Genomic DNA, 13,530 nt, shown 5'->3' with positions numbered 1-13,530 from the left:
GGTCATTTTTCACCCATAATGTCAACAAAAGCACCTACATTTTCAGTCCACCTACATGGCAAAAAGTACCCAGTTTAGAGATCTTTTAAGTGTTTGACCTGATATCAATGTGATTGTTCAGAGTCAAAAAGAAACTTTTAATCCAAACTTGTTCAGATTCTCACTGCCAAAAAAGCAAATTTCACACTGGTCACAAAAGCTGAAGTAGATGTTTTAATCTGACAAAAACATGCAATGAAACCAGCATGTAGTGAAGATGACTGTCATTAAACAATCAAAACAACTTTATGTCAGTCTGATTTCTAAACATTTTGCAAATGTCATATACGGTATGGACAACAAACACTTAAAAAATCTACAAAGTCTGATTTTTTGTTCTTTCAAAAATAATTTAAATATGAGGGATGTTGAGCATATAGACATTTTTATGCTTTACTTCACAAATTTAATACCAGCCAGCCTATATATTACTACAGCCTCTCCGTTTGTTTAGTGTTCAAACCTAAAAATACCCCGAAGCGTATGCTACACATGGCATGTCCGGGTACCTACAGTCTGTTTTGCTGTTACATAAAACAAATCCATAAATCGCAAAGACAAAATGTTCCAGCGCTAAATACGAGCGCACATATAGCGGACGAGCCCATTCCTCCTAAACGTGGGGGTCTGTGCATTTCACGTGCACATTGGCATGTCTGTCTCACAGTGCCCCACCCCGTTCCATACCGACCACGTCCCGGCTTCCTATAGACTTTATAAAATGCCCACAGTGCGCAATTTATAAAAACACATGCAGGCTGACTCTCCCCGTACTGCGCAAACCCCCCGCACAGCTGCAGGTGAGCACGCCGATCTTCAGTCCATACTTTTAAAAGAGGAAAAAGGTAAAGACATGAGCGCTGATGATGAACAAGCGTCCACGACGATCACTTTGTGACATAACAACTGGAATCGCCGCGCTGTGTCGGTAAAGCTGTTTGTCACTTTTAATTCGCGCAAACTTAATTCAGATACGTTTTTGACTTTTCACCACGTGTTCACAAACACGGAGCGAAGAAACATCTCCAAAGCAAACAGCTGATTATTACCTGAGATAGTGGGCTAATTAACATTGTCTGAAGTTAGAAAGTTGACTGAGTTTGTTGTGGCACCTTATTGCAGATGATTTTTTTTTTTTCCAAAAAAGAAAAACAAAAAAAGTTGTCAGCGTCTTATGAAAACAAAAACTTGCTCATGAAGCAGCGCCTGATGAGCAGTGTGACATTTAAAACGCCTAGAAGGACAGTTTTGTATCTAACAAACTCATGAGCATGAATAAGGGTGAAGACTTTGGATAAAAATGTTACAAAAGAAATTGTAATCTAAACTGGGGGGGGTAATTTAAATTCAATTCACTGTACAGTGTGGGTTTTTTTTATGCTGTTCTTTTTATGCTGTCAGTTTGTGTGCAGGGCCAGCAGAGACTAACAGAGGGCCCGGTGGCGCCAGTGTCCGGCAGCCTCGCCTCTGTCAGTGTGCCCCAGGGTGGCTGTGGCTACATTGTAGCTTGCCATCACCAGTGTGTGAATGTGTGCGTGAATGGGTGGATGACAGGTTGTGTAAAGCGCTTTGGGGTCCTTAGGGACTAGAAAAGCGCTATACAAATACAGGCCATTTACCATTTAACATCTTTGTTGAGTCCTGGTCTTGCTGGAGTCCTGGCATGTGTATATTGTGTACATTTTGTACCTGGACAGTATAGACAGTCGCGTTGAGCATTCAGTCCTGAGCTGCTGTTGCATGTCAGGAGATTTTGACTTGGTCGACAGTTGTGCCACACATCTACCTCCGTCCCTTTCATATGTTTCGCTCACTCACAGTAGATCCCCTGCTGCTGGGGGGGGGATTGAGCTCCAGTGGGCAGTAAATTGTGACATGAGGCGGGACCAAGACGGGAAGAAAGGAGAGTCTACGGGATTTCATTGGCTGTTTAGAATAAAGTACACAGTGTACCCAGCAAATGTTTGCTGGTCCTGGTGAATGTGTGACACTAATCCAGACTGACACCGTTCAGGTTTTAGTACCGATATTTGTGGGAAGCATGAAACGATGGAGTCAACCTCTTCACGTTTTTTTCCCCCCCCCAGCTTTTACTGTTCGAAAGGGGAGATTTCTTTTGTGCATTGTATTGCATTTTTTGGGTCTACTAATTAGACTGAGGCCAATAGGGAACACATCAAGATAGGATGTCCATGAATGCACTAAATACTCGCGTGTCAACATGCCTCAAAGTCACTATCTGATTCTGTTTGGTATTTTTGAAACGTGGTCAGAAGTGACATGAAACCGGGAAACACCCTATTATTAACCATTAAGACTTCAAACAAACATGAATACTTCACAGATGAAGTGCATGTAGCAAACCACTCCTAAACTCTGACTCAGCTGCTTATCTACGCTGGGAAGCTCCTTGTGTCTTAAGATTCTTTCCCATGTACAAGCAATACATGTATATGAGTGTGTGTGTGTCTGTGAATGACAAGATGCAAACATTTGAGTTCCTGGGAATTAATGGAAATTCAGCAGAATATCCTCATCGGATCAGTTTGGAAATCTCAGTTGAAATTGCAGCAGTGATTGAAATTAGTCATTAAGAAAGGTGTTAAAGTAAAGGTTAATTAATACTGGAAATTTAAACCCTTAAAATTAATGTCGTGTACTCTCATGTCAGAGGCTACATGATTGTAAACAACTGTGTTCTTGGTGAAATGAGAAAATTATGTAACGCAAACAGTCACAGCAGGAAATTAAAACACACTTAAATTAACAAACGTTAATAAGAGGAAATTATGTCCCAAGTTTCCAACCTGCACTGCTAGGAGCTTCTTGATGGGCCTTCCGGAGGTCTATGACATTTAATATTTGCCCTAATTGGAGATTAAATATCCACAGCAAGCTGGTTATTTAACAAACTAAACTTTAACATGTGACCTCTGAGATGGAACTGTTTTGCTGTCTTTCAATTTGCTACTATTCTCTTTACGTTTTGTTGACTAAGTGAGCTAATCCTGTCCGGCAGTTCTTGTTTTGGAAAGGCTGTGGAAGGGGTGTGTGAGGGTTTTTTGGGGGAAAGCAACCCACTGAGAGTAATGCGGTGTGACAGCGGTGAGTCTGTGTTGGAAAGGGGGCGTGTGCTCGTAGGCGAGCCTGAAGATCTGGTTGGGCAGGGGCTGTATAAAAAGGCGGAGCGCGGTGCAGAAGCTCTCTATAGTTCAAGTTCATCACGGTTTGGCATCTGTTATGGGTTTTTAAGCTGAGAAGTAGAAGGTCCCGCTGGCCAGTTGGAGTGAGATTCTCGACGTTGTTCTTTGGAAAGGTGAGAACCCCCCTCCAAAGGGGTTTTTATAAGACACAAGGACCAACTCTTAAAGCTTGGATTATATTTTCCTTTTTTCCTTTCCCAAGGGGTGTAACTCCAACCAGGTTGGCGCATTAATCCTTCACATACTGAATGTCTTACCTTCTCCACAATCCCTTTCCTTAAAATTCCCACAGCCTGCAGCGCAGATGCATCTCAGAGAAAAGTCACTTTGCTGTTTCTTTATGAAGCAAACACTTGTTGGTTTGCTTGTTGTAAGTCGAACCTTTTTGTGCATCATTATGCTGAGGTGGGATTTTTTTTTTTTTTTTTTTAGATGACCTAATGTCTAACCGTCTCATATCCTTACACCTTACTCCACTTTGTAGAGTCTTTTCCCTTTCTGGTGTATTTTATTTTTATTTCTCAAGCTACGTTTTTTTTTTTATTTTATTTTTTTTTTTTTTTATTTATTTTTTTAAATGTTTTTGTTCGACTATTAGTATCCAGTTTGTTTTAAACCAGCCCTCGCATCTGTCACATATGGGATTGTCCATATGTGAATGAACGAGACTGTCTTTCTCTTTGTTGCGTCTGTTTCTGATGCAGCTTGAATAGAGGCTCTGTTGCTCTGGTCCAAACATCATAATTTAATAAAGAGGTGGTGCTGAGGGGCATTCCTGGTAGAAAGCAAAATATGAAAAAAATCTGTGCAAAAAAAAAGAAGGGCAAATCAAAAAGGATTCCAGATGTGAAACGATGGATTTAAGCACAAAGAAAGTGCTTCTCTGTACACATGAACGTTTTTTGTACCGTGGCTTCAGGCAGGGGATGTACCTTCCTCACGCATGGATCAGATGCTTTAGCTTTTTTCGCAAGCCAATCTTCTACTCTCCATCTTTTGGCAGCTACATCTCATTTTGAAATTCAGATCTTTGGTTATCTCGTGCTTTTCTAAAAGTCGATTAATCCCAGACTCTCAAAACACAAATGGAAATCCTGTTCTTGTTGTTTTTTATGTATTAATATTTCAAATTTACTTCTCCGTAGGTCTTGAACCAGCCCAGCTCTTGCATCAGCTTTAAACCACCTCACACCCAGTTAGCAGACATGATCATCAGACTGGGCAGGCTGACACCTGGATACTTCCGTCTCCTCCAGGTATGAACTTTATGTTCTGTCACTTTATTAATGAACATATTATTGATAGATGCTTTCACACTGATCTCCATCCACTGAGCCATCTGCAGGAGTAATGTGGCTTTTTAAATCCTTTCAAAAACCCTCTTGTGCAAGCTTAATGGGACTTCACCTTTATCCTCCCTTTGGTCACCCAGTATTCATATCGTCTTTATTTCATGCTTACATAAGCATTTACATTCGCTTTAGACGAGGGGCTCAGTGACCCACAATCTGCTTTCAACACAAACGTAATTAGGGGTGACACTAATCATTGTGATACCATATACTCTCGGCTCCTTTTGTTCCACCCGCGGTCGGCATAATCCACGCGTCACTTGTGTCAGTTCGTACGTCTCGTTAGCTGTGGACATTTTGTGTTTGCTTATGTGCGCCAATTTGGAAACAAAGCCTTGTTTCTATATCAGAAATGATAATGACTATGAACTGCTAAAAAGTTACAGCTAGCTCTGAAAACAAATGCTATTTGTGGGCTTTGTCCTCTTACTGGAGGCCACATCTTGCCACGTATATTCTTTTTAACGAGTGAGGGAATTTTAAATTTCCAAAGCCGTATAGGAATTCAAATGATCTTGGAGGTGGCTGTACATTCAGAAGCTGTTTACAGTACACACCATCCAATGTAGGCATCACTTCCTAGTATTTTCATTCCTGGTATAGTTCCTTTTTACTTCTTGTTCCTCTTTGACTAAAATCTCTTAGTCTTGTAAATTTTTAATCGCCGTTTCTGAACATTGGGTCACATGGCACAGAGCTGTGGAACTGAAGTTGCAGATGTTGGGCTTTTTTTTTTTTAAAGTATGAAGTTTTTTTGTCCACTGCTCTCTGACCCTTTTCCCCTTCTCTGCAGAGGCAAGTAGCAGGTCAGGTGCAGGCGCAGCCACAAGACCGTACTGTCAACCAGATAGCCATGATGCTGGCCATCATGGGCCTGAGTTTGTCTTACTACAGTGCCAAACAGATGACGGAGAAGGTGAATGCCCAGCCTGCACCCTGAAGAGGCTCGACTGCCGGTGCCATTCGTCGAAATAATGGATGAACCAATGACAAGTGATGGCGGTGGAGCGAGGAAGTAGAAGTCGAGACACAGCAGTGTTTCTGGGGACCGAACTTTTCTCACCTCACAGTCATAATCACACTTTGAATTTCTGGGATCCCTCACTTACCACGTGCAAAACTTTCTGACCGGGCACTGAGTGTTTTCTACTCTTTCTGTTGCCAGGACTTTCAGGATTTATCGGGATGGGTCACTCTGGGTCATGTTTGGACTCTTTTCTGTAGACCGGTTTGGGTGGGTGATCAAAACCTTGACAGCTAATTGTATCTGACTATTAGTTATTACCAGGTTAGATGCTTGCAGAATGCTGTCAGTGCTGTTCTGAGCTATAAAAAGCAGAGAAACCTAAACTGTGAAACAAGCTTGTTCAAAAGGAATTTAATGATATGAACAGTAATGCCTTTTTAAGGGAACGCTAACTGCAAGTGAAGTTTACCTGGTAATGAAGGGAAGACGGGCTCAGAATGTGGAAAAAGGGTTTAAAAATGTAGCTTTAAATTTTTTTTTTTTTCCTTTGACCCAAAGAACCTTGCATAGCCCTGTTCACAGGGCTATGTCTATACACAGATGTCTATACACCAATTGGCCACAACATTTTAAAGTTTTGTAGGTAGGTTCTCCTCATGTTGCTGAAACCACAGTGGCTGGATGTGGATTCTGTGACTGATGCTCGTTCCACCTTGTGTTCGTTAAGTTGTCCCCAAGAGTTTTTGCGGCACGTCGGAGCACATCGCTCTGCTGGGGGGAGTCTGCTGCTGTGGGGGGGTGCCATTAATATGAGGTAGTGCGTTTGGCCTTCAACAATGTTATTAAAACTAGGAGCCAAGTCAGAACGTAACACTGTAAACATATGATCGAAATGATGTTAATCCTTTCACCTGCCAGTGGTTTGAATGTTGTGGCTGATCTGTGTTTATAAAATTGTATCTGCCAGGTGTCTGAGATTAAGTGAATATTTGCACAGAACTAAAGAAACATGTACATGTTACAGTGGATATGCAAAGGGACTAAACTCTACTTTTTTTTTTCTGGTTGTGATTTCACTGTTTTAACAATACTTTGTGAAGTCCTGTGTGCAACTACCTTGATTAGCACCCTGGCTAAGAACCCTCCTTCTGGGATGTACTAATTTTAGTGCAGACTTTACTGAAATGCATGGTTGTGCAGAACTTTAATCCAAACAAATCTCACGAGTCCCTTTTGTTTTTATGAATGTATCACTTTATTTTCGTATTGACTTAATAAAGCTGTGAATATTTTAACATGTAGAAAAATCAATTGTTCTTGGCACAGTTTCTTCTGAAATTAAAATGGTGGCGGCAGCGTACAAACCGCTGTGAGGTTGGCACAGGGAGCTGCACAGCTACAGCATTTCCTGCAACACAGACTCGTGTCATCTGCACGCAACAGGATGTGGTCACTCATATGTAATGTCTCCCTTTTCAAATGAGGCAGCTATATATTTTTTTTCTTTGTTTGCCAGTGCAATCTAATACTTGTGGTTTTGTAGATTAGCACGCTAGTCAGTTGGAAATCTATGCAATACATGCATCTGCATGTTGAAAAATGCAGAACGTATGCTGGAAACAACCAAGTCTTTGAGCTCCAGTTTTCTGTTGTCCTTTATACTGAATCTTGGATGATGGTCAAAACAAAACCTTATAAACCAAAATCTTCATTATAACATGGTGGAAATGTTCAAGTTCCTCAGCAGAGGTGTGCTGGCCATCGGTCAAGTACAGCAAAACGTGACAGGTTAGTCACACAAAACCGACCCCTCAGTGTCTTGGTGCTCGATTCGTGCCATGCTACATACAACAACAAATGTGAGTGCGCTACATTTGCAATTGCTTTTCTGCACGTTCTCTCTTTCTCTTGCAGGGTGTGGAGGGTATAAAGTGCGCATGCCTGCTCACAGGCTGATGTGATGCCCTGTGACAGGCTGAGAACTCGTTGGGCGCCACGTGCACCCTCTGCTCCCGCCATTAGCTCCTCCTCCCCACGTTACTGGGGAAAATTTTCACTGATGCTAGCATCAGGACACGGCCCTTAATGAAGAGCGCCTATTGGTTGACCGTTGATGCGTCATCAAAATCTGTTCTGAACCACAGAGACAAAAGAATGGGGATAGGGTCATCGGTAGCGAATGTGGATTGGAGGATGATTGTTGGGGGTGGGGGCGCGTTCTCAACTAACAAATCTTAATTAAAGGCACTTTGGATTACGCTCAGATAAATGACCCCAATATTCAAAACCAAGTGAAGTTATTTAGAAGAAATAGCTTTGCAGACATTTGTTTTAGGGCAGAAATATATTCAGGAGTTGGTGACATTCAAAGCAGTAGTGCAGGAAATTTAAATGAACTGTGAGTCTCATCCTCAGATAAAAATAAACTTTTATTATGAGTTCAAAATCTCTCAGAAAGATGAACTCCACTTATAGGTGCATGATATTTCAGTCCTGAGCTCATCAAGTATATATTCATTCTCTCATATTGCTAGTGTTTTTTATGGGTTTCACTCTTGAGATCACAGGCAGTGTGTTTAATTTCACTACATTTTTAACACAATATGCAAAGAAGCTAAAGTGTGTTGTTCCTTTAAAAAAAACAACTAAACCTCTTGTTCGAGGCTTCCTTTAAGACTAGATCTTGTTATGAGTATAAAGCTAAAATGTAATTTTGTTGTATCTTAGGCTAAGGGCCTTTGAAGACCCCCTGTTCGGTTATTTTTAAATAAACAGATAACAAACATGAGTTTATGGTAACTAAGCTACTAATGCTAGAAGGAAATAGTCTACTAAATATTTCATGAGAAAGACCTACTGACACGAGTAGGTGTGTCTTGTGAATTTCTAGTTAGACACTCTCAGGTTAGGAAACTGCAAAAAAGAATCTGAAGCCACAATTCCAGCTAACAGTTTCAACCCCAAAAAGCAGTATTGTAACTATATTTCCAGGCCTCATTATCTTATTTAGCTTATACACTGTATATAAAAATAAATATAGCCAATGTAACTTTACACTGATGTCTCAACAAATATATTTGGACTTTTTTTTGGTGTCATTTTAGGAGAGCAAATGGTGAAATGCTAAGTTATCAGCTAATGCTAGCAAGCACGGTTAGAAAACTGCACCCATAGACTGTATGGGTGGATAGCACAGACAGAGATACCTGCTAATTTGTGCTAAGTGACAAGTAACATACTAGAATTTCAGTCATGAAAACAAAGTCTTGCTGTAAAAGGCGCCAGCACCAAAACCCAGCTCTCAGGTCCAATTTCACAGCAATGAAGCCTAGCAAACAGCTGCTGGCTACAGCTGCTTGTGCCAGCACTCACCTGTCAGTCAAAGCAGCCACTCCTCCAAGTTTAAGTAATCAAGTTCAAATGGGTGAGGTATACCCTGGTGACATTTATCAAGAAGTGGTAAATGAGCTGTAGAGACCCAAACTGGTCTCTGGAGATGGCTGTAAACATGTTTCTCTGCTGTAAATGAACATTTTCACATGGGAGTCACCAGGGTCTTTTTTTCTGGTTGCTCCGTGATTGGTGATTGTCTTCAAGACTTGAAACATCACAACAGAAATGAAATGCTGAATGCAGAAGTGTTGCATCATTAAATAAATCTTAAATTAAAAAATGAAGCATTATTATTAAAAACCTATAATTTAAAGGTTGCAACAAGTTGGATGTCTGGGTGTAGCTGGTGCAGAAATGTAAAGAAATGCTTGTAATTAAACTATATTATAGTCATTATAGGCTGTGTTGCACCATAAACCTCTTTTGTGCTCAGATATTCCTTGCAGATTTATTAGACGTGTGAAAACGTGTAAACACAAAGCTCATCACAGTGCAGGGAATGTGCGCAGACCACGTCAGGTCACATCTATGGCAAAGTCAGGCTGGGGAGACGGCAGCATGCACGTGCCTGGCTGGAACATGTGCTGGATTGGGGGTTCACTGTGGGGTGGCCTCTGGCCGGGGAGCCACTGTTTTGACTCCAACGTGCAGACTGCAGAGAACAGCGTGTCTCTCACATGCCACACACTCCCATCCTGCAGCACATCATCAGCATCCATTTTTATCTGGTGCCCCACTGAAGCCTTCAGTCTAACTATTTATTTTTGGGTCACCATAAAATTTTGTCTTTTTTTTAAATAAAAAAAAAAGGATTATATTTATAAAAAGGGGCTTTTCATTTTTTAAATAAAAAGACCTGTTTAAAAATGTAAAGTGATTAGTAGAAAACTCACCTGTTTTGATAGGTGACAATAGAAGTTAATGTCTCTCTATCTCAGCCCTTTAACCTTCCTGGTCAGTGATGTAGGACGTCATGTTCTGTCTCTTAATCGCTCTCTGCTTTTTTTTCCCCCTGTGGATCACATTTGGTTGGGATTTACTGCAAAGCTGCTTAACGCTCAATTTGAGGGCTGTTTGTTTCTCTGTTTCTGGGCTCAGATGTTTTGTGTTTTTTACCCACAGGGTTTATCATCTTTGTGCTTTTATCACCTTTATGCGATGCCACTCCTTATAGAGAACTATATAAAGAAACACGGGTCTCGACATCTGCCAAACCTGTTTTTAGTGAATCAGTTTCACACCAGTGGGTTTTTTACATGCAACCCAAAGTAACAAAGCACATAATGCATAAGAATAAAGGAATTGAAAGCAACTAATATCACATCTCAATCAAAATTAACAAATTTATTTATGAATGGCAGGTCAGAAATCAGTTTACTACTGCTGGTGAAAATCAGAAAAAACTATGGTGAGCTGTAAAATTGTCCTTTGGGTAGCAAAAGGAAGGGTCTACCTTTGACAGGGGTGATAGGTTAAGTCAAGGAATCAGGACAGTTACCCACCATGTGTTATAGCCTGCATATACATGCTTATCAGGACAGTCTGAGATCTGTAACAGTCCAAAGTGTTGACTTGTCAGAGCAGGAATCGTAGGGATCAAAGCATTTTTTAAATATCAGATCTGGCTGGTGATACTGTAAATGCAGTGTTTATGCTTCAATGAGCACTAAAATTGAAGTTAATCTTACTATGATGATCATAGTGTGAGTTTGTATGTAGCCTATCTCCTTGGTGGGTCAGTGTGAATGAAACACAAATCCAATTCTTTGGATTTTCATCTATATTATGTTCATTTCATCATTCAAAATTTGTATTCAAGATGGAATTTTGTTTGAGTCACGATAAAACGAAAAATATAAAATGAAGAATACAAAAAACTACCACAGGCTTGTTTAGATAACTGCCTAAATAAGTATCAGAGGTGGTTAGACTTGCTTCTAGGAAAGCTTTGATTGCAAGTTAGATTTTACTGGCAGAGGAGAGACTCCAAGCGTGTTGCGAAAAAGCAACACTGATTAGTCAGATCTGTTTAGTTGGATCTGAAAAATCATTTTGGTTTGGAAAAAATAATACAATAAAGAGTAAATTATGCTGTTGGTGTGAACAGTTGCATTAACAGTAGGTGATACAACTTGATTGAAATTCTCCCAGCTGCTGTGTGCTCGTGAGATTTGATGAACCCAAGTTTGCATCAGAAAAATTCAGAATTTCGTGTCTTTTTTTTTCACAAGATGTTTCACGTCTTAAGGCCTCGATAGTGGTGCATTTGCTTGTACACAGGAAGTGTTGTTCATGTCTTGTTTCTTGGGGACACTCACATGGAATCACAGTTCTTTTTGAAATCATAGGATTAAGCTGTGAACACAGAGATATGATTTTTATTGCTGACAAAAGTTGCATAGTTTTGATTCTAATTTTATTAAAACAATGTTTATTTTTTTAATCTAGAAAAAAACTCTTTTTTTTTTTCTTTTTTTTTTACACAGGCTAAATCTCACCAATCGCAATCCTTTCCTGATATAAGAATACGATTCAGTTTAGTTTCAAAACTTTTCAGATGTTTCACAACAGAGCACATGGGGATGTGACGTGCCACGGAGTGTGCCATGCAGACCCTGCTGCGAAACTCAGACGGAAATAACTGAATGTGGAACCAGAAACTTGTTACACCACAACTTTTTCACTCTGTCACACAAGTTCGTGCCTGCACTGTCACAGAAAGATAGCATTTAACAATCCAGGGTCTCTGTATAATTTTGCTGCAGAGCTGTAAACAGCTTCATCATTAAGTTATTATAGATGTGTAGTAAAATGGTACAAATCTGAGTCTGGAAATGTAAAGTGACAACTTCCAACCTGATTTGTTGTGAACGTTTTAGTCGTTTAGAATATCACTGATTTATTTTAAATAATTATTTTAAAGATTTATTTTTTATTAAACCGAGTTCAGACTATTTCTTTTGTTGATCAAATCCACAGCCAGAGATTGTTGTTTTAACCCCAACATGGTTTGATGAGCACAGTTTGTGTATGAGGGCAGCAGAGCCACAGAGCTGCTGATTTCCTGACTGTATTGCTGGGGAATGTTTGTGAGAATACCACAGAGCCAGAGCTGGAAATAGGCCGTGGTTTGGGAATTACACTCTCGCTCGCTCTCTTAAACGCTGCATACTCTCATTATTGTCTCCCTCTGAGAGGTTTTTTTTTGTCATGTGAGGTTTCACAGATTATTACTGTGGAGATAAAAGGCGCTTTCATAGATTTTCTTTTATGAAAACTGCCTATTTGTGAGCTTTATGTGTTGCTTTTAATCGATTTATAAGTGCAAATGTTTCTGTAAGTCTATTTTCTTGTAGATTATTATTTACTTTGCCTACTTTATCTTATTTTTCTTATATAGTAAGTAAGTAAGTAAAGTTTATTTATATAGCACCTTTCACAGGCATGTGTCACAAAGCGCTTTACAAGTTAAAAACACAATACTGAGAAATGTAGACATGTTTTTCTTCTCTGTTTTAGAGTTATAGCTAAGGTGAGCCAAATGTTTTACAGTCTCAGAGCTAAGCTCATGTTTCCCAGCTATATGTTAGCAATTGATATATATGATCCTGAGGGCATGCCTTTGGGCCTTGTTATCTTCTTTTCAAAGTTATGACATGACACATGACAACTCCACTCTTGTTTTACCATTTTTAACTTCTCTTGAAAATACACAGTTGATTTAAAGCTCGAATTTATCTGCAACTGATTTGAAGAATACACAAATGTATAAATGAAGTAGAGCGTTTTGGCAGAAAAGCTACTTAATGGTAATGTGATGATTATCTTGGTATATATTTACACATGTAATTACCAGACTGTGTGGCCTTAGACATTTTGATTCGTTATAAACAAACACAGCAAGAACTGGCAGTGTGCCGGTTATTTATGCAGTGAGTTTGGGTTAGATGTCTTTGCTCGGTCATATTTGGGCATTTATTACTCATTTGTTCTCAGTCTGTGTCCAGACTTTCATGATAGGCTGAGGATTTTTGGTCCAGAAACATACTTTACACGAAGACATACTGTGATCTTGTTTATATTAGAGGACAAAATGCTTTAGCTTAAAGTTTGACATGTTTTCCTGTTCAGAGACTTTCCCAGTGCCATACAATGGGAGAAATAATTATTTGATCCCCTGCTGAATTTTTCTCACTTAAGTTTGCTTGCTTACCAAGAAATGAAAAGTCTCTAATTTTATAGTATTTCCATTTTAATCGAGAGAGACAGAATATTTACCAGACGTCTGGAAGTTAAAAATTTTCACACAATTTTTTTTTAAAAATTGATCTACATGTCACTGAGTGAAAAAAGTATTTGTTCCCCATGCAAAAAACCGAGTTAATACTTGGTGGAGAAACCCTTGTTGGCAAGCACAGTGCTATGATGCTTGTTGTAGTTGGTCTCCAGGTTTCCACTCAGCTTAGAAGGGATTTTGGTCCACTCATCTTTACCAAGTTTCTTGGTTGCTGCTTCGTAACTCAAAGATTTTCTATAGGATTGAGGTCTGGACACTCCACTGGCGTGCACAGATAGA

General features: G+C 39.7%; 1 protein-coding gene across 1 annotated transcript; it reads left to right on the top strand.

Moving 5' to 3' along the window:
* Window positions 1-536: 536 nt before the first annotated feature.
* On the top strand, window positions 537-6,856 carry LOC146699014 (uncharacterized). The gene is made up of 5 exons (XM_085472595.1): window positions 537-544; window positions 707-839; window positions 4,388-4,498; window positions 5,388-5,575; window positions 5,641-6,856. The coding sequence occupies exons 1-4, from the start codon at window positions 537-539 to the stop codon at window positions 5,532-5,534; spliced, it is 399 nt and encodes a 132-aa protein (XP_085328721.1). The 3' UTR covers window positions 5,535-5,575; window positions 5,641-6,856.
* Window positions 6,857-13,530: the final 6,674 nt, after the last annotated feature.

The sequence above is a fragment of the Copadichromis virginalis genome, linkage group LG11, assembly GCF_057382275.1.
Source record: "Copadichromis virginalis isolate Kocher_CV1m ecotype Utaka linkage group LG11, C_Virginalis_male_GT1.1, whole genome shotgun sequence".
In the NCBI taxonomy this organism is placed as follows: domain Eukaryota; kingdom Metazoa; phylum Chordata; class Actinopteri; order Cichliformes; family Cichlidae; genus Copadichromis; species Copadichromis virginalis.
The sequence above is the reverse complement of the archived record's forward strand: the minus strand, read 5'-3'. Positions and strand labels throughout refer to the sequence as shown.